Source organism: Gadus macrocephalus, chromosome 5, assembly GCF_031168955.1.
Source record: "Gadus macrocephalus chromosome 5, ASM3116895v1".
In the NCBI taxonomy this organism is placed as follows: domain Eukaryota; kingdom Metazoa; phylum Chordata; class Actinopteri; order Gadiformes; family Gadidae; genus Gadus; species Gadus macrocephalus.
This window is the reverse complement of record NC_082386.1, coordinates 2,564,176-2,583,464: the sequence shown is the minus strand read 5'-3', so window position 1 is coordinate 2,583,464 and position 19,289 is coordinate 2,564,176. Positions and strand designations below refer to the sequence as shown.

Below are 19,289 nucleotides of genomic sequence, written 5' to 3'. Positions count from 1 at the left end.
CTTTGCAGTTCAACACATTTATGAGGACATTTGAGCACTGCGTGGAAGCAAAGACTGGCTGTAAAGGAGACTGTTTGTACTATCTCGAACAATTCACTAGGGGGCAGCCTAGAGATATTGTACGCAGCTGCCTTCACATGACTGCAGACAAAGGATTTGCTGTCGCTAAAAGGTTACTAAAGGAGCACTTTGGAAATGAGTTCAAAATAACAGCGGCCTACATGGAAAAGGTCACAGGATGGACAAGCATCAAAGCTGAAGACACCAAAGCGCTCAAAGCTTATGGGCTTTTCCTCCGTGAGTGTTCCAACGCTATGGAAGATCTTCAATATTTGGAGGAACTTAACATGCCAGCGAACATGAAGATTCTTAGTCAGAAGCTTCCGTATAAACTAAGAGACAAGTGGAGAGCAAAGGCATGTGACGTACTGGAGAAAACTGGTCGAAGGGCACGATTCTCAGACCTTGTCAAGTTCATTGAGTGCCAGGTCAGAATCATTTCAGATCCAGTCTTTGGTGATATACAGGACACTTCACCTGTGCTCAAAGGAGCTACAAAAGTGAGCAAGATACAGGTGACGCCACAGCTGAGAAGAAACAGCTTTGCAACACAGGTGGTCATTGAGGATGGATATAAAGCAGACACTCACAGGAATGAGGACGGATGCAGCAGACCAGATGGTGACCAGAGGGAAAAGGCTCTCGGCAAAGTGACCACCTTCACTAAAAATACTTCTGTCTTCTGCCAGTATTGTGCTGCTGGTGGTCATGTTTTAGATCAATGTTTTAAACTGGGAAGAAAACCACACAGGGAGAAACTGGACTATCTAAAGGAGAAAGGTCTGTGTTTCAGTTGTTTGTGCACAGGACACTTGAGCAGGAATTGCGACAGGCGCATCACTTGCAAAAAGTGCAACCGAACGCACCCCAGTGTTTTGCACATTGAAGAGAAAGAAAGGGTTTCTTCAAAGGATGAGAAGAACAGTGAGCGGTCAAAAACATCTGAGAGCCGCACAACATCCTCCGCTTGTGGTCTTACAGGGGCTGGCCACTGCAATGGTATTCTTGCCATTTTGCCTGTTAAGGTGAAGTGCGCAAAGGGAAACAGGGTTATTGAAACCTACGCTTTTCTGGACCCAGGGAGTACAGGAACTTTCTGCACCAGGAAGCTTGTCGACAGGTTGAACATGGAAGGACGCAAATTCAAAATTCATATCCGCACCTTGGGCCATAACAACTCAATAGAAAGTTCTATCGTTGATGACAGTCTGGAGATTTCCGGATTGTCTGGTGAGAGCTTCTATCCACTTCCCAAAGTGTTTACCCAGAAAGAAATGAAGATGAGAAGCGAAATGCAGAAGAGCAAGGAGCAGAGCCTGAAGGACGCTGAGGAGAGGCTGTCTGCGGAGAGTGCGAAGAAAATGGCGGACCTCAAAAAGAAGGCTGAGCAGAAAATCGGTCAGCTTAAGAAACAGTTAACATCACAGCTTGAGGAAAAAGAGCAGATGGTTCAGTCTCTGAAGTCGAGCTTAGAGGAAATCAATGAAAGGGAAGCGGGAAGCAAGAGGCACACGGAGACCTTAGAAGAGCAGGGAAGAAACCTTGAGGACGCACTGGGAAAGCTGAAAGAAGATCACGAGAAACGCCTCAAAGAGTCTCTGAGCGAACAGAGGCTGGAGAACGAAAAGTCTTTAGAGGAGTTGAAATGCGTGTACGAGGGGAAGATCTCGTTACTTCAGAGGGACCCTAACGACCTTGAGGCATTGACGCCAAACCATCTGCTGCTACTCAAAGGAAAACCAGTTCTCCCACCGGGACTGTTCGACAAAAGGGATGTTTATGCTAGGAGAAGATGGAAACAAACCCAGTACATCTCGGATCTCTTTTGGAAGAGGTGGATCCGTGAGTACCTCCCGCTTTTACAGGAGCGTCAAAAATGGAACCAGGAGAAGAGGAGTTTTGTTCCTGGAGACCTAGTCATGGTTGCAGACTCCACAGCACCACGTGGGTCATGGATGCTAGGAAGAGTTCTGGAAACCTTCCCTGATAAAAGAGGTCTAGTACGTGTAGTTCGTTTAAAAACCAAAAAGAATATCATTGAACGACCGATAACCAAAATATGCTTGCTTAATGAAGCTAAGGAATAATTGGTTCCCATTTAAAAATGAGCTTTATATACACATATATATTTTCATTTTTATTTGTTTTTTTTGGTATTCATGGCTCATTTAAAATTGTTGGTGTAATTGCTCTAGCAGACGCAATTAGGGGCTGGTGTGTAGGAGCCATATTAAATGTGCTTTATTTTCGTGTAATTTTACCCCGTGCCACTAGGGGGCTGTGTGGTTCAGTTGACCTCGGGTCAGCAGAGTGAGGCATTTAACCTGATTGAACCTGATCACAGGTTGTTGTTGATGGGGAAGCAAACAGTTTTTCGACTGTGCCCGTGTGCCCGTGTCCCCGTGTGTTAATGCATCTTAGTTTAGTGAGGAATTCGGGTTTATTGTTTTGTTACATGTATTTTGAGTTAGAATTATTGTGTATTATTATTATTATTATTACTGTGTATTATTGGAAGGAAAATAAACCAGCAAAATAAACTGAACTGTCTTCGTTTTTACGGTAATTGGAGCGCGCTGGGCGCACGTCGGAAACTATAAACGGAATCAACAACCAGTACTACTAAGTTTAGGGCTTAGTCAGTACACTGTGCATTATAAAAAACTAAATTCCATTGCTGCATCTACATGTCAAATATTTCTACGGATGTGTTTTTGTGTGTGTGTGTATGTGTGTCTGTGTGAGTGGTGTGTACACGATTCTGTGCGTGTTTGTGTGTTGATGTGTATGGGGAGTCTAGGTTAATTTGTGTCAGGGGAGTGGATGACAAGCAGTGATCTATCTGTGATTGGTTGTCTTGGTCGTTGCCATGGAGATGGAGGTTGTTGATGTATTCCAGCATCTTTACATTCCGATGCAGTCCCCCCCCCTCCCGGATGCCCCTATTAAATAAGCTGTGTGTGTGTGTGTGTGTGTGTGTGTGTGTGTGTGTGTGTGTGTGTGGGGGAGCGATTTTCCTTCGGTGTAAGCCTGTCTTTAGACATAGGCCTCAGTGACGTGCAATTAATATATGCATGTGTGTGTGTGCGTGCGTGTGTGGGTATGCGTATGTCTGCTTACTTGCAGGATTGATATGTGAAGGAAATACCCTGTCTATAAGGAACTTGAGGACGTGTTTTATTTACCAGTGAGAGGAACCTGAAGACAGAGACTGAGAGTAGTTCAGCTGGAGGCCCCTGGGATCCGTCTGCTCCCTCATCAGGCCTCATGTAGAAGACCCTTGCTTTTGTCTGGTTCACACACAACCAGGGGCTTCATGACTGAAAGAACCCCATGTTTGGGATCTGAGACCAGGCCCCTGATCTCATAGTATCCTCACGTTTTTAACTCTTTCGATTGCTTGCTTTCTTCTGCCTGGCTCCTCCCTTCTCCTCTCCTCTACTCCTCTTCTCTCTTCCCCCCTCCCTCTCCTCCTCCCCTCTCCTATCCGCCGCTCCTCTCCTCTCCCCTTCTCTCTCCTCTCCTCCCCTCTCCTTTCCCATCCCCTCTCCTCTCCTCCCCGCTCCTTCTCTCCTCTCTTCTCTCCTCTCCTCTCTTCCCCTCTCCTCTCCTCTCCTCCCCTCTCCTCCTCTCCTCTCCTCCCCTCAACTCTCCTCTCCCCTTCTCTCCTCTACTCCCCTTTTGTCTCCTCCTCTCCTCCCCTCCTCTCCTCCCCTCTCCGCCCCTCCCCACTCCTCTCCTCTCCTCTCTTCTCCCTTTCTCTTATCTCCTCCTCTCCTCTCCGTTTCCGGTGTGTGAGTGTGAGCGGCGGTGGTGGGGGTGCGAGTGGCGCAGAGTTTTGAATTGTTTGCTGTCCCTTTTTCACGGTTTTCCCCTGGTTTCTCCGTCTGTTCTATGTGCATGATCAGGTAAGATTTATCAATATCTTTACTGTGTTGGCGAGTGATCAGTGGTTGTGTCGGGAGGTTTTCGGGAGGAATGGCGTCCCCCGAGACGCCACCTCCGTCTATTCGGCAGGGAGTTAGGATAGTCCCGCCGGATAGTAGCGTTACTGTGGAGGAAGTTCTGTTGGCTGTCGGTGAGCAGGTAGGTCATGTTAAATTATCTTTTGCATCGAGAATGAATAAAGCAGTGGTTGTGTTCCTGAAAGAAGAGCCCCTTGTGTATCAGCTGGTAGAGGGACCTATTAGGGACCTATTCGTGCAGGTCTCCCCGCTGTCGGTTCCCTCCACGCGGATCACCGTGTCCGGTGTTCCGCCGTTTATACCGAACGAGTTGTTAGAGAACGAGCTCCGTAGGTTTGGCAAGTTTGCCGGTGGATTTAAAACGGTGAGTTTGGGATGTAAGGATCCCAAACTGAAGCACGTACAGTCTCTGAGACGGCAGGTGTTTATGTTCCTGGACTCGCCGACACAAACACTCGATGTATCGTTCAGAGTGAAGCACGGTGATGGGTTTTATATGGTGTACGCCAGCTCAGGGCAGTTCAAATGTTTTGAGTGTGGAGATGTGGGACATAAACGCTTTGCGTGTCCACATAGACAGCAGGGGGCGGCTCGCTCCGCTGATGCGGCGGACGGCTCCGGTCGGTCCGCGGCTGGCGGGTCGGGTGCTGGGTCTGCGGTTGTCGGGTCCTGTGTTGAGTTTGCGGCTGGCGAGTCCGCGGCCGGCGAGTCTGCGGCCGGCGAGTCCGCGGCCGGCGGGTCTGCGGCTGGCGAGTCCGGTGCTGGTTCCGCGGCCGTGTCCGCGGCTGGTGAGTCCAGTGCTGGCGGGTCCAGTGCTGGCGCCGCGGTCGCGGATGCGGGTGCGGATCCCGGTGCTGTGAACGTGGCAGCCGGTGCCACTGGTTCGGTGCCACCGGTGCCTCATTTTGAGGAGGTTGACTTGGATAGTGAGGAACAGAGCGAGCCTAAGAAACAGCAGGCTCCTGTGGCTGCGGAGAACCTGAGCAGTTCTCAGTCTGCAGGCACTGAAGCAGCTTCCACAAGTTGTACAGGCAGAGATCCCACTGTGATCACCAATGAAGGAAAGGGTATGTTAAATAGTCAGGCATCCTGTGAAGGGGAGGACATGGAGTATGACTCTGAGTCAGATACAGTATCTAGCATAGGTGAAGCTTCCAATAGGAACACAGATCTATATTCTTTGGAGGAAATCAATAAATTTCTGGATGTGACATTTAAAAAGTCTGTTAGACTGAATGACTACTTCAGTGACACTGAAAAGTTCATCAGATCGGTTGATGTACTGAAAAGATTGGTCGGTTTTGACCTCTTGGATGAAAAGAAACGCTTTCGCCTCAAAAAGCATATTACAATTCTGAGGAAAGCGAAAAAAGGTAAAACTGCTAAGAAGACTAAAAAGTAACATGATCATGTACCACACGGTGTTTTTCCTCTTTTATTGTTCCTTGCTTTGTTCATTGTATCTGTTTCTCTTCTCTGACCTCTATGCAGAGCCTTAAAATAGGGTCTTTGAACATCAATGGTGGAGGGAGAGACAGACACAAAAGGGCATTAATCTCTGAAGTCACCACTCAAAAAAGGGTTGATGTGCTGTTTTTGCAGGAGACGCATACTAATCCAGCAGACGAGATAGATTGGGGTTTATGGTGGGAGGGTTCATGTCCCCTTAGTCATGGCACCAACCTTAGTGCAGGGGTAGCTGTTCTGTTCAAAAAAGATGCCAATGTAAAGGTTCTATCTTCTACTGAGGTGGTGAAGGGCAGGCTTTTGATAGTCAGGGCAGAAATAGAGGGCTCTGTGTTCTGCTTTGCTAACATTTATGCCCCAAATCGAGGAACAGAAAGAGTGGGTTTTTTCGCCCTGCTGGAAAGTGAGGTGGGGAATTACCAGCATGATCATTTCATCTTTGGCGGGGATTTTAATTGCACCCTGGACTTTACTATAGACAGGACAAGTGAAGAACCCCACCCACAGTCATCCCAAAGCCTTAGCGGTGTCATCGCACACCTGGATCTGTTGGACACATGGAGGGTAAAACATCCGCAATCCAGACAATACACATGGGTGAGGGTCCGCAATAACAGGGTAAGTGCAGCTAGACTAGAAAGGATTTACATTTCCAAAAGTCTCAGCTCTAGATTAATCCAAAGTCACATAAGTCCAGTTGGCTTTACTGACCATCACTATGTCAGCGTAGATTTGGTCATTTCGCCAGGTGAAAGGGTGCGGTCCTACTGGTCTTTTAACAGTAGACTTTTGCAGGACCTTACTTTCTGCAAAAGCTTTGAGAGTTTTTGGCAGCAGTGGAAATCTAGGAAAGCAGATTTTGTTTCTTTGAAGCTGTGGTGGGAAGTTGGCAAGGCCCAAATTCGTGTTTTTTGCCAGCAATATACCTCTCACTCGACTGCTAGGATAAAGGCAGCAATTCAGGAGCTTGAAGTCAGTATTAGGAACATTGAAAAGGGGTCACATAGGGTTTTGGATCCCACCACGGGTCATCGGCTGCAGGAGAAGAGATTGGAGTTGAGCTCCCTCCTGCAGGAGAGAGTGAAGGGAGCTCTTGTCAGGTCTCGCTTCCTCCAGCTAAAGGATATGGATGCCCCAAGCTCTTTCTTCTTCAATCTGGAGAGATCGGTGGCACAGAGGAAGCAGATGACCTGCCTTAAGCTTCCTGGAGGCAGAGTGACTACCAGTCCGGGTGAGATGAGGACCCATGCGATGGATTTCTACGCTGACCTCTTTGGGGCAGAACAGTGCAGCATGGAGTGCCGTGAGGAGCTCCTGGAGGGACTTCCTCAACTCATCCCAGGAGAGAAAGCTGCTCTGGACTCTGAGCTGACTCGGGACGAGTTGACAGCCGCTGTCAATCAGATGGCATCAGGGCGGGCACCAGGGATTGATGGTCTCTCCACTGACTTTTACAAGCGGTTCTGGAATATCCTTGGACATGATTTACATGGGGTTTTATTGGAGTGTTTCAGAACAGGATCGCTTCCTGTCTCGGTGCTTTCCAGAGCCCTATCCAACAGACTTAAGGACATCCTGGGAATACTTGTACATACTTGTACATACAGACCAAAGTTATTGTGATAGGAAAATTATGGACAACATTTTCCTTATTCGAGATATTATTGATGTGTGTAGATCCCATAATGTAGATTTTGGTATTGTTTCTTTGGACCAGGAGAAGGCCTTTGATAGGGTGGATCACTCTTATTTGTTTTCTGCACTTAAGGCTTTTGGTATAGGCGATGGTTTTCTGGCCTGGATTGGTTTATTGTATAGTGGTGCTCAATGTATGGTAAAGATGGGGGCAGGGCTGAGTCGGCCAATCCCTGTTCAGCGAGGGATAAGACAGGGTTGTCCTATCTCCGGTCAATTATATAGCCTAGCTATTGAGCCCTTGCTGTGCATGTTGAGAGGTCGGCTCAGTGGTCTCTCACTGCCGGGGTCCAATAATCTTGATCGTCCACTTACTGTTTCTGCGTATGCAGACGATGTTAATATTTTTGTCTCCAGCCAGGGGGATGTTCAGTGTTTGCAGGATACCCTGTCCCTGTTTGAAAAGGCCTCATCTGCTCGGGTGAACTGGGCAAAGAGTGAAGCCTTATTGGTGGGACAGTGGAGGTCTCAGGCAGTGCCCAGTCTGCCTGGAGGTCTTGAGTGGGGGAAGGAAGGCCTGAAAGTGTTGAGAGTATTTTTGGGCACTGAGGGGTTTCAAAACAAGAACTGGGAGGGCGTTAAGGAGAAAGTGGGCGCTCGGTTGTCTAGATGGAAATGGGTGCTACCCCAGCTGTCGTATAGGGGAAGAGAGAACCTGGTCGCCTCGACTCTTTGGCATAGGCTGATTGCTCTGACGCCACCGAGAGGCCTGATGGAGGACGTTCAGCGAGTCATCCTGGACTTTTTCTGGTCTGGCCGGCACTGGGTCCGGGCAGCAGCACTCTACCTGCCTGTGGCTGAAGGGGGGCAGGGACTGATTAACATCCAGGCAAAAATTGCATCTTTTAGACTTCAGACTGCACAAAGGCTGCTGTATAATTGCGGGCCAAGCTGGTTTGACGTAGCTCGATTGCTGCTGAAGAGAGCTGGGCGATTGGGCTACCATAAACAGCTTTTCCTTCTACAGCTTGAGGATGTGGACTTAACTGGACTGACACCTTTCTACAGCTCGGTATTGCAGGCATGGCAGATTTTTAAGGCTGCACGTGCCACAAATGAGACTTTGGGCATGTGGTTGTTTGAGGAACCTTTGTTTTATAATGACCTCATAAGGACTCAAGCACTGCAATCTGCCAGCCTGCGAGCCTGTCTTAGAGAGGCTAGCTGCACCAAGCTGGGCCATCTGATGACGATGACGGCAACATCTGTGGACGCCTTGAAAGAGAGAAGTAATATCACCTCCATCAGGTTGATCAGCAGAGTTGTGGAGGAAGTCTGTGCTGCCCTGCAACAACCTCTGAGAGAATTTGCAAAGAACCGCACTTTGTGTGACCAGTGGAGCGAAGAGGGAGAGTACAGTTTCCCCGCTCTGTATATCACCCCAGTTGTGGGGGAGTGGCAGGAGGGAGGAGGTCAGCTGCTGTCTCTCACAACCCCACACCTGGAGACTTTTCAGGCTGCAGGAAAGAAGGATTTGTACCAAATCTGCTCCAAGGTTTTGAACCTGCGCTCTTTGGCAGGCTTGCAGGAGTCGAGGTGGACAGATTTTTTTGGTCCAGACGTTTCCCCGAAAGGCAGCTGGCGGTCTTTGTACAAGCTGCCCGTTGAAAAACGGACAGCAGACCTCCAGTGGAGGATTGTACATGGAGCAATAGCTACCAACCGGTACAGAGCACACCTGGATCCAGAGCAGGGGGTGGAGTGTATTTTCTGCTCTCAGATTGAGACCCTGGTGCATTTATTCGTTCAGTGTCCTCGGCTGACAGTATTGTTTGAGCTTTTAAAAAAGTGGTTTCAGGGTCTAGGGGAGAATTTTTCTTTTGATTTGGTTATTTTTGGCCCAAAGTACTGTGCTCAGAAGAAGAATGTACACACATTGGTGAACTTTTTATCGGGTTCTGCCAAATTGGCCATCTGGCTAACACGCAGGAACCGGGTTCAGAGTATCAGTAGTGTGGAGCCGGTGCTGGTTCTGAAGGGCCTGTTGAAGGCCCGACTGAGGGTGGAACATGCCTATTATCAAATGATGGACGATATGCAGGGCTTCAGTCACATATGGGCTGTTGGAGGGGTTTTATGCTCTATGGGGGGTGAAGGAGAGCTGAATGTAAGCTTCTGATTAGGGAAACACGTTTTCTGTTTGTTGTATTTTAGGGATGTTTCTGTTTTGTTTTTGTTGTTTTTTTTGGCATTGCTGAAGTGATGATGTGACAGTGATCTGTTTTCTCCTTGCAGTTGTGCAATAAAGGGATTTTGAAAACCAAACCTCTCCTCTCTTCTCCCTTTCTCTTATCTCCTCTTCTCCTCCCCTCTCTTCTCCGCTCTCCTATCATATCCTATCCTCTCCTCGACTCTCCTTCTCTCCTCTCCCCTCCCCTTTACCCCTTCCATCTCCTCTCCTCTCCCCCCTCTCCTCTCCTCCCCTCCCCTTCTCTCCTCACCTCTCCTCTCCTCCCCTCCTCTCTTCTCCTCTTCTCTTCTCTCCTCCACCCCTCCCCTCTCCCCTCCTCCCCTCCCCTGCCCGCCCCTTTCTCCTCCCCTCCCCTCCTTCCCTCACCTCTCCCCTCCTCCCCTCCCCTGCCTGCCCCTTTCTCCACCCTTCCCCTCCTCCCTTCCTCCACCCCTCTCCTCCTCTCCTCTCCTCAGAGTGTGGTCCAGGGTTCTATCGCTCCCTGCTCCAGGCGGGAGGCTGCAGTAAGTGTCCTCCCCACAGTTGGGCCAGGAAGTCCGGGGCCCGGGTCTGCAGCTGCGAGCCTGCATACTACAAGAACCCTGCGGACCCCGCCAACATGGCGTGCACACGTGAGTCCCAGAGAGGGCCTTTAGCAACAGGCTTTAAGGCGTTGTATGTTTTAATATTTGGTAACACTTTAGTTTGATAGTCCACTGTTGACACTCAACAAGCCAACAGTAGATACTCAGTTGAATGTCAACAGTTAATTAAGTTGACAATCAACTGAACTATATCAACAGATAAGTAACATGTATTCAACTAACTGTAAGTTAACTATAAGTTGCACTATTAGTAGATGGTTAGTTGATATTTGACAGAGCTTGTTCGACAGATAAGAAACATGGATTCAACTAACTGTCTGTTAACTATAAGTTGCACTATTAGTAGATGTTGTTTTGTACACGTAGCATGCATTCAAATAACTGTCAGTTAACTATTAGTTGCATTATTAGTAGATGGTTAGTTGATAATCAACAAAGCTTTCAACAGATAAGAAACAAGCATTCAACTAACTAAGTTAACTACACGTTGCACTATTAGCTGGTGTTTAGTTGATATTCAACAGTGAGTTAGTTGATACTCTACAGAGCTTGTCAACAAATATGTAACATGCATTCAACTAAGTGTTAGCTAACTATAGGATATTTTTATTTTGTCAATTTATTTTTACAAAAACAGTCTGCAACAGACATTGTGCTTTTTACTACATGTTCTTTACAAATATTCAACTATCAGCTGAGTGTCAACTTCTAGTAAGTTGACTATCAACTGCTGTTATTAACCAATTCTCAACTTACGTTTCATATGGATCAACTTTCCTCCACTCACAAGGAACACATCTAATGAATGAACATTCAACCCTCTGTTGATCATATATGTTCATTGTAAAATAAAGATGAGAATATTTTATCAATCAATAGGCACCCTGTGTAGGTGACAACCTGTTCATTGTCATATGACTGTCGACAAACTATCAGTCAATATTCAACTAAGCATTAGTAGAGAGGTCTTAGGACTGTCAAATTAAAGTGAAAACAGTTCAGTGTGTGCAAACTATTAACAGAGCAAAAAGAGAAAATAGTTGATTCTCAACAAACTATCAGTCGATATTCAACCAAGTATTAGTAGAGAGGTCTTAGGACTGTCAAATTAAAGTGAAAACAGTTGAGAACAGTAGACAAACTACAAACTAGTAACTGTACAAAATAGAGACAAGTTTTGCTCAACTGATCAGTAACACTGGATGACCGCAAAGTGAAATAAACAACACATAAGCAGCATCCTCTCCTGGAACCGTCACCTTATCGTGGTGGAGAGATTTGCGTGTCCCTGTGAACCTGAGAGCTGTGTTGTCTGGAGCCTTGTGCTCCTGGTAGGGTCTCTCATGGCAGAGTGGTCTCAGGTGAGGGGCCAGACTAAGAATGGTTCATAAAACTCCAATGAATAACGAAAAAAGAGGAGATGTGACCCGGCCCGGAGGAAGCCCGGGGCCCCCGTCTGGAGCCAGGCCCAGACGGAGGGCTCGATGGCGAGCGCCTGGTGGCCGGGTTTGCCACGGAGCCCGGTCGGGCACAGCCCGAACAAACTACGTGGCACCCCCCCTCTCTTCATCCCATGGGCCCACCACCTGTGGGAAGACCCGTTGGGGTCGGGTGCGCAGCCACATGGGTGGCAGCGAAGGTCAGGGGTCTCGACGGACCAGACCCGGGCGGCAGAAGCTGGCTCTGGGGACGTGGAACGTCACCTCGCTGTGGGGAAAGGAACCGGAGCTTGTGAGGGAGGTGGAGCGCTATCAGTTAGATCTGGTGGGGCTTACCTCCACGCACAGTCTCAGCTCTGGTACCGTACTCCTGGATAAGGGTTGGACTCTATTCTTCTCCGGAGTTGCCAAGGGCGTGAGGCGCCGGGCGGGTGTGGGGATACTCATAAATCCCCGGCTGAGCGCCGCGGTGTTGGAGTTTACCCCGGTAGACGAGAGGGTCGCCTCCCTGCGCCTAAGGGTTGTAGGGGGGAAAACTCTGACTGTTGTTTGTGCGTATGCACCAAACAGCAGCTCAGAGTACTCAGCCTTCTTGGAGACCCTGAATGGAGTCCTGTATGGGGCTCCAGTAGGGGACTCCGTAGTTCTGCTGGGAGACTTCAACGCCCACGTGGGCAACGATGGAGACACCTGGAGAGGCGTGGTGGGGAGGAACGGCCTCCCTGATCTAAACCCGAGCGGTCGTTTGTTATTGGACTTCTGTGCTAGTCATGGATTATCCATAACAAACACCATGTTCGAACATAAGGGTGCTCATAAGTGTACCTGGTACCAGAGTACCCTAGGCCGAAGATCGATGATCGATTTCGTGATCGTGTCATCTGATCTGAGGCCGCATGTTTTGGACACTCGGGTAAAGAGAGGGGCGGAACTGTCAACCGACCACCATCTGGTTGTGAGTTGGATCAGGGAATGGGGGAAATTTCCGGATAGACCTGGTAAGCCCAAACGAGTAGTGCGGGTGAACTGGGAACGTCTGGAGGAGGCCCCCGTCCTAGGTATCTTCAACTCACACCTCCGGCGGAGCTTTTCTGGCATTCCTGTGGAGGTTGGGGGCATTGAGCCGGAGTGGGCGGTGTTCAAAGCCTCCATTGCTGAAGCTGCGGTGGCTAGCTGTGGCCTCAGGGTCTTAGGCTCCTCAAGGGGCGGTAACCCTCGGACACCGTGGTGGACTACGGTGGTCAGGGAAGCCGTCCGACTGAAGAAGGAGGCCTTCCGGGATATGATATCCTGGAGGACTCCTGACTCGGTTGCAGGGTACCGATAGGCTCGAAGGGCTGCAGCGGCTGCCGTGTCGGAGGCTAAGCAGCGGGTGTGGGAGAAGTTCGGAGAGGCCATGGAGAAGGACTTTCGGTCGGCACCAAAGTGTTTCTGGAAGACTATCCGGCACCTCAGGAGGGGGAAACGGGGAACCATCCAAGCTGTGTACAGTAAGGATGGGACTCTGTTGACCTCAACTGAGGAGGTCGTCGGACGTTGGAAGGAACACTTTGAGGAACTCCTGAATCCGAATAACACGCCCTCTATGTTGGAGGCAGAGCTCGAGGTTGATGGTGTTTCGTCGTCAATTTCCCTGGTGGAGGTCACTGAGGTAGTCAAACATCTCCGCAGTGGCAAAGCCCCAGGGATTGATGAGATCCAGCCAGAAATGCTAAAGGCTCTGGGTGTTGAGGGGCTGTCATGGTTGACACGCCTATTCAACATCGCGTGGGAGTCGGGTACAGTGCCAAAGGAGTGGCAAACCGGGGTGGTGGTTGAGAGACGGCCTACACCCTACTGGGTTAGGTGCCTCAATTATGTCAAAAAACATAGATAGATGTCTTAGTCAGGCGTGACTCATCCACTCACAGCACGCTGGGCTGCAGGAGTTTAGTAAACCTGCTAGCAACATGATAGTCTACGTTGCAGAGTCTAGAACAGAGTCTAGAATAGCAGATGGGTTAGCTGAACCAGGATCTATTGCACCAATTGTTTCAGAGCTGAGTGTTAACCGGACTCCCTCTGTAACTAACGCTGTACCTATATGTACGGTGGGCCAAAACTGCATGTCAAACCGCATGTCAAATCGCATGTCAAATCGCATGGTAAATCGCATGACGCATGACGCATCGCATGAAATTAACGCTGTACCTATATGTACAGTCGTGCAAAATCGCATGTTAACTCGCATGACAGAGCTGAGTGTTAACCACACTCCCTCAGAAATTAACGCTGTACCTAGTACAGGCGTGCAAAATCGCATGGCAAATCGCATGATAAACCGCATGTCAAATCAAATACTAACAACTAACCGGACTCCCCCTGAAATTAACACTGTACCTATATGTACGGTGGCGCGGCCCCGCTCTGTCTCGAGGTGTAAAACCCGCAGGCGAGCGCCACGACCAGTATGTCCAACTCTGGCGATCCCACTGATCGCCTCAGAGCTGAGTGTTAACCAGACTCCCTCTGAAAATAACCCTGTACCTATATGTACGGTGTTGCGGCCTCGCGCTGTCTCGAGGTGTAAAACCCGCAGACGAGGGCCGGAACCAGTATGTCGAAACCGCGGTATCCCCTTGACCGCTTCAGAGCTGAGTGTTAACCAGACTCCCTCTGAAAATAATAAAAGGGAAGTACTCAGAATAGGGTTCATGAACATAAGGACGCTTTCATCGAAGGCGCTCTTGGTCCATGATTTAATTATTGATAAAAAGATCGACATACTGGGGCTTTCTGAAACCTGGTTAAAACCAGATGAGTTTCTAGCCTTAAACGAAGCTACTCCACCCCATTACGTTAGCACCCAAGTATCTAGAGAAGTTAAGAAAGGTGGTGGAGTAGCCCTGATATCTAATTCTAAGCTTAATTTAAAGCCGAAGAATAGATATATTTTCAGATCCTTTGAGGTGCTAGCGCTCTGCACCTCAGCTCCTCGAGAAGCAAAACGAGTTCCAGACTCTTTTGTTTTAGCTGTAGTATACCGTCCTCCAGGACCGTATTCAGTTTTTCTGGATGAGTTTTCTGACTTTGCAGCTGATTTGGCTACATATTCAGACAATATTTTGCTTATTGGGGATTTCAACATTCACGTGAATAACCCGTCTGATGCTCTCGCAAGGGCTTTTCTGTCCATTACAGATACGCTTGGCTTCAAACAGCTCGTCCAGCAACCAACCCACATCGGTGGAAACACGTTGGATCTCGTTCTGACCCGCGGTGTTGACATTTCGCAGCTAGTGGTCTCTTCCTACACCTCAGCTTTATCAGACCACTTTTTGCTCACTTTCCAGGTGGTGGTATCCTGCCCCTGCGACGATCAGCAAGCTACTTTCAGCTGTCGCCGCATCACACCTGCAACCATTACAGCTATGGAAGATAAGTTATCTGGTTCACTTGCACCTCTCTGTAACTATAGTGGTTCTGTGGAGTGCCTTACTGATGACCTCAACATTGCCTTGTCTGTTGCCATTGATTCAGTTGCTCCGTACGTAACTAAAAAACGAACATTGAAAAAACCAACTCCTTGGTTTAATGCAGAAACTCGCATTTTGAAGCGAAATTGCAGGATCCTTGAACGCAAATGGCGCTCGACTAAACTTGAGGTCTTTCATCTTGCATGGCATAATAGTCTGATCACCTATAAGGGTGCGCTGACTATCGCCAGGAACGCCTACTTTTCTAGTATCATTAATTTGAATAGAAATAATCCTAAGTTTCTTTTTGACACGGTGAGGAGTCTCACTCAGAAACAGAATCAGACCGTAGGCTCCTCGATCTCGGCAGGTGAATTCATGGATTTCTTTGAGAATAAGATTCAATCAATTAGAGAGGAAATTGATGCTTACCGGGCGGCTAATCCTACACATCCTGTGGGGCAGGATGGGGTTCTGCCAAGTAGGATGGTGAACTCTGACGCAACTCTTTTGGAGTTTAAGGCGATTTCCTTGGTGGAACTTGAAAGGGTGATAAAGGCCTCAAAGCCAACAACTTGTATGTTGGATCCGCTCCCTTCTAGGGTTCTTAAGGAACTTTTTCCAACGGTGGGGCCTGTTATCCTCTTGCTTATGAATCTTTCGTTTTCAACAGGAATTGTTCCTTCCAATTTCAAGGCTGCGGTGTTAAAACCGCTACTCAAAAAGCCTGGCCTAGATCCTGAATTAGTCAGGAACTATCGGCCTATATCGAATCTGCCCTTCTTGTCTAAGGTACAGGAAAGGATTGTAGCAAAGCAAATTGTTGATTATTTGACAAGGAATAATCTCTTCGAACCTTTCCAGTCGGGGTTCAGGAATTTCCACTCAACTGAAACTGCTATTACAAGAGTTGTAAATGACATCCTTCTTGCTTTGGATAAAAACACAAGCACAATGCTTGTGATGTTGGATCTGAGCGCTGCGTTTGATACGATTGACCATAGCACTCTTCTTCACCGTCTTGAACACTATGTTGGTTTCGGGGGTACGGCTCTTGGTTGGCTTGAATCGTACCTCACAGATAGAACCCAATTTGTGCTTCATGAGGGTGCAGAATCGAAGCATTGTAAATTGCGCTTTGGCGTACCACAAGGGTCGGTTCTTGGTCCATTGCTTTTTGCAATTTATATGCTTCCCCTCGGTGACGTTATCCGCGGCTTCGGAATTAGTTTCCATTGCTATGCGGATGACACCCAGCTCTACATTCCTGTAGATTCCGGGGATTCTGCCCAGATTCAAAAGGTTGAGTCCTGTTTGGCTGCTGTGAAGGGCTGGATGTCACAAAACTTCCTACAGCTTAATACTGGGAAGACAGAGCTGATGATTATCGGCTCGAAGCGGGACCGGGAAAAGTTTGAGGATGTCTCTCTGTGGTTGGATGGCTTTGCCATCCCACAGAGTGCATCCGTCAGAAATCTTGGTGTCTTGTTTGACCCTCAACTATGCTTTGATCAGCATATAAGAAGTATAACTAGAATTGCCTTTTTCCATCTGAGAAACATTGCAAGAATCAGATCAATGTTATCTGTAGTGGATGCAGAGACACTGATTCATGCGTTTGTCTCGTCAAGACTGGACTATTGCAATGCACTGTTCTCGGGATTACCGAACTCTACTACAAAGAGTCTACAGCTGGTACACAATGCGGCAGCTAGATTGCAGACCAGAACGAGAAAGTTTGATCATATTACACCTATTCTCGCCTCTTTACATTGGCTACCAATAACTTTCAGATCAGACTTTAAGGTGCTATTGCTAACCTATAAAGCCTTGCATGGACTATCTCCATTGTACCTGAAGGACCTGATTATTCCTTATAGTCCTTCTCGGTCTCTCCGGTCTTCGGGAGCCGGCCTTCTTTCATTGCCGAAGGTTAAAAAGAAATCGGCTGGACAGAGAGCATTTGCCTATCGAGCCCCCTTTTTATGGAATAGGCTGCCATCAGCGATCAGGGAAGCTGACTCTGTGGAGCTATTCAAAGGGAAGCTCAAAACTCACCTCTACAATCTTGCATTTGGAGTGTGAAAACAACAGATGCGTAGTGAAGACTACTCTGTTTGCTTGTGCTTTTCTTATTACATTATACATTCCCACTATGTACTTTTCCGTTCTAATTCACTATTCTGTCAGTTGTAGCGTGCTGCGGGTGCTGGACTGGATGCCTGGACTCTCCTCATGGATAACCGGCCAGAACCCCATCACCATTTTAATATGATGTACATGTATTTACCTGTATGCCATTTGTGGCACCCATTGCACTCCTGACCATCCCTGGAAGAAGGGATCCCCTACACTGCGTTTCTTCTCAAGATTTCTTCCTTGCTGATTCAAGGGAGTTTTTTCTTGCCCGTGTGGGGGCATGGGTAAAGGGGGGTGTCACAAATATTTGGCCTGTTAAGCCCTTTGAGACTGTAATGGTGATTAAGGGCTATACAAATAAAATTGAATTGAATTGAATTGAATTGAATTGAATTGAATTGAATTGAATTGATTTGAATTGAATTGGTTCCCCTGTTCAAAAAGGGGGACCAGAGAGTGTTTGCCAATTACCGGGGTATCACACTTCTCAGCCTCCCTGGTAAAGTCTACTCCAAGGTGCTGGAAAGGAGGGTTCGGCCGATCGTCGAACCTCAGATTGAAGAGGAACAATGCGGTTTTCTCCCCGGACGTGGAACTACGGACCAGCTCTTCACTCTCGCAAGGATCCTGGAGGGGGCCTGGGAGTATGCCCATCCGGTCTACATGTGTTTTGTGGATCTGGAGAAGGCGTATGACCGGGTCCCCCGGGAGAAACTGTGGGAGGTGCTGCGGGAGTATGGGGTAAGGGGGTCTATCCTCAGGGCCGTCCAATCTTTGTACTCCCAAAGCGAGAGCTGTGTTCGTGTTCTCGGCAGCCAGTCAGTTTCGTTCTCAGTGGGTGCTGGTCTCCGCCAGGGCTGCGCCTTGTCACCAATCCTGTTTGTGATATACATGGACAGGATATCGAGGCGTAGTCGTGGTGGGGAGGGGTTGCAGTTCGGTGGTCTGAGGATCTCGTCACTGCTTTTTGCAGATGATGTGGTCCTCATTGGATCATCGGCCTGTGACCTTCAGCACTCACTGGATCGGCTGGCGGCCGAGTGTGAATCGGCTGGGATGAGGATCAGCACCGCTAAATCTGAGGCCATGACTCTTAGCAGGAAACCGGTGGATTGCTTACTCCGGGTAGGAAATGAGTCCTTAGCCCAAGTGAAGGAGTTCAAGTACCTCGGGGTCTTGTTCGCGAGTGAGGGTACTATGGAGCGTGAGATTGGCCGGAGAATCGGAGCAGCGGGGGCGGTATTGCGTTCGCTTTACCGCACCGTTGTAACGAAAAGAGAGCTGAGCCGCAAGGCAAAGCTCTCGATATACCGGTCGATCTTCGTTCCTATCCTCACCTATGGTCATGAGGGCTGGGTGATGACCGAAAGGACGAGATTGCGGGTACAAGCGGCCGAGATGAGTTTTCTCAGAAGGGTGGCTGGCGTCTCCCTTAGTGATAGGGTGAGAAGCTCAGCCATCCGTGAGGAACTCGGATTAGAGCCGCTGCTCCTTTACTTAGAAAGGAGTCAGCTGAGGTGGTTCGGGCATCTGGTAAGGATGCCCACTGGGCGCCTTCCTTGGGAGGTGTTTCAGGCACGTCCAGTGGGGAGGAGACCTCGGGGAAGACCCAGGACTAGGTGGAGAGATTATATCTCAACACTGGCCTGGGAACGCCTCGGGATCCCCCCGTCAGAGCTGGTCAATGTGGCCCGGGAAAGGGAAGTCTGGGGCCCCCTGCTTGAGCTGCTCCCCCTGCGACCCGACCCCGGATAAGCGGATGACGATGAGGATGAGGATAAGCAGCATATCAGAGAAGAAAGCAACTTTATTATTAAAAAAAAAACTAAACTTTAACGGAACTCTTTTTACAAAGGATGAGTTCGAAGAGTCAAAAGAACCAAGAATACTATAAAACGTTTGAACAAATACAACAAAAACTTTTCTTTTAAAAATAAATTAAAACACTCTCCCCTTTCTCCTGTCTCCTGTTCAGCCTATTTTGATCAATGCCAAGCTCTGCTTCCTATGTCTGATAGGAACGCCTTATGTCCTTGACAAGCCTGCCAAGGACACCTTCTGAATTTTCCCTCGCTAACCAGTAGGTCCACTCAATAAAGCAGAGCTGCTCTTTCAAGGCCTTCTCCGACCGATTCCCCCGCATTCTCCAAATTTCCTTTTTATAGGTCTGCCACGCTCTCTCGAGGTTCTGAGTATGGAGTCCTGTCTGAGGGTCAACATAATGTTGGCTGTGGTTCACCCTGACATGCCTGTAGCCCTCTGTGGCGAGACCGGCATACGCTCTCCACTCATCA

The 19,289-nt window shown here is 48.5% G+C and overlaps 1 protein-coding gene across 1 annotated transcript; it reads left to right on the top strand.

Annotated features, from left to right (window-relative positions):
* The first annotated feature begins 4,179 nt into the window (after positions 1-4,179).
* LOC132457647 (uncharacterized) lies at positions 4,180-17,388 on the top strand. The gene is made up of 5 exons (XM_060051919.1): positions 4,180-5,147; positions 6,437-6,952; positions 8,301-8,599; positions 9,834-10,032; positions 13,959-17,388. The coding sequence occupies exons 1-5, from the start codon at positions 4,180-4,182 to the stop codon at positions 16,939-16,941; spliced, it is 4,965 nt and encodes a 1,654-aa protein (XP_059907902.1). The 3' UTR covers positions 16,942-17,388.
* The last annotated feature ends 1,901 nt before the right edge of the window (positions 17,389-19,289 follow it).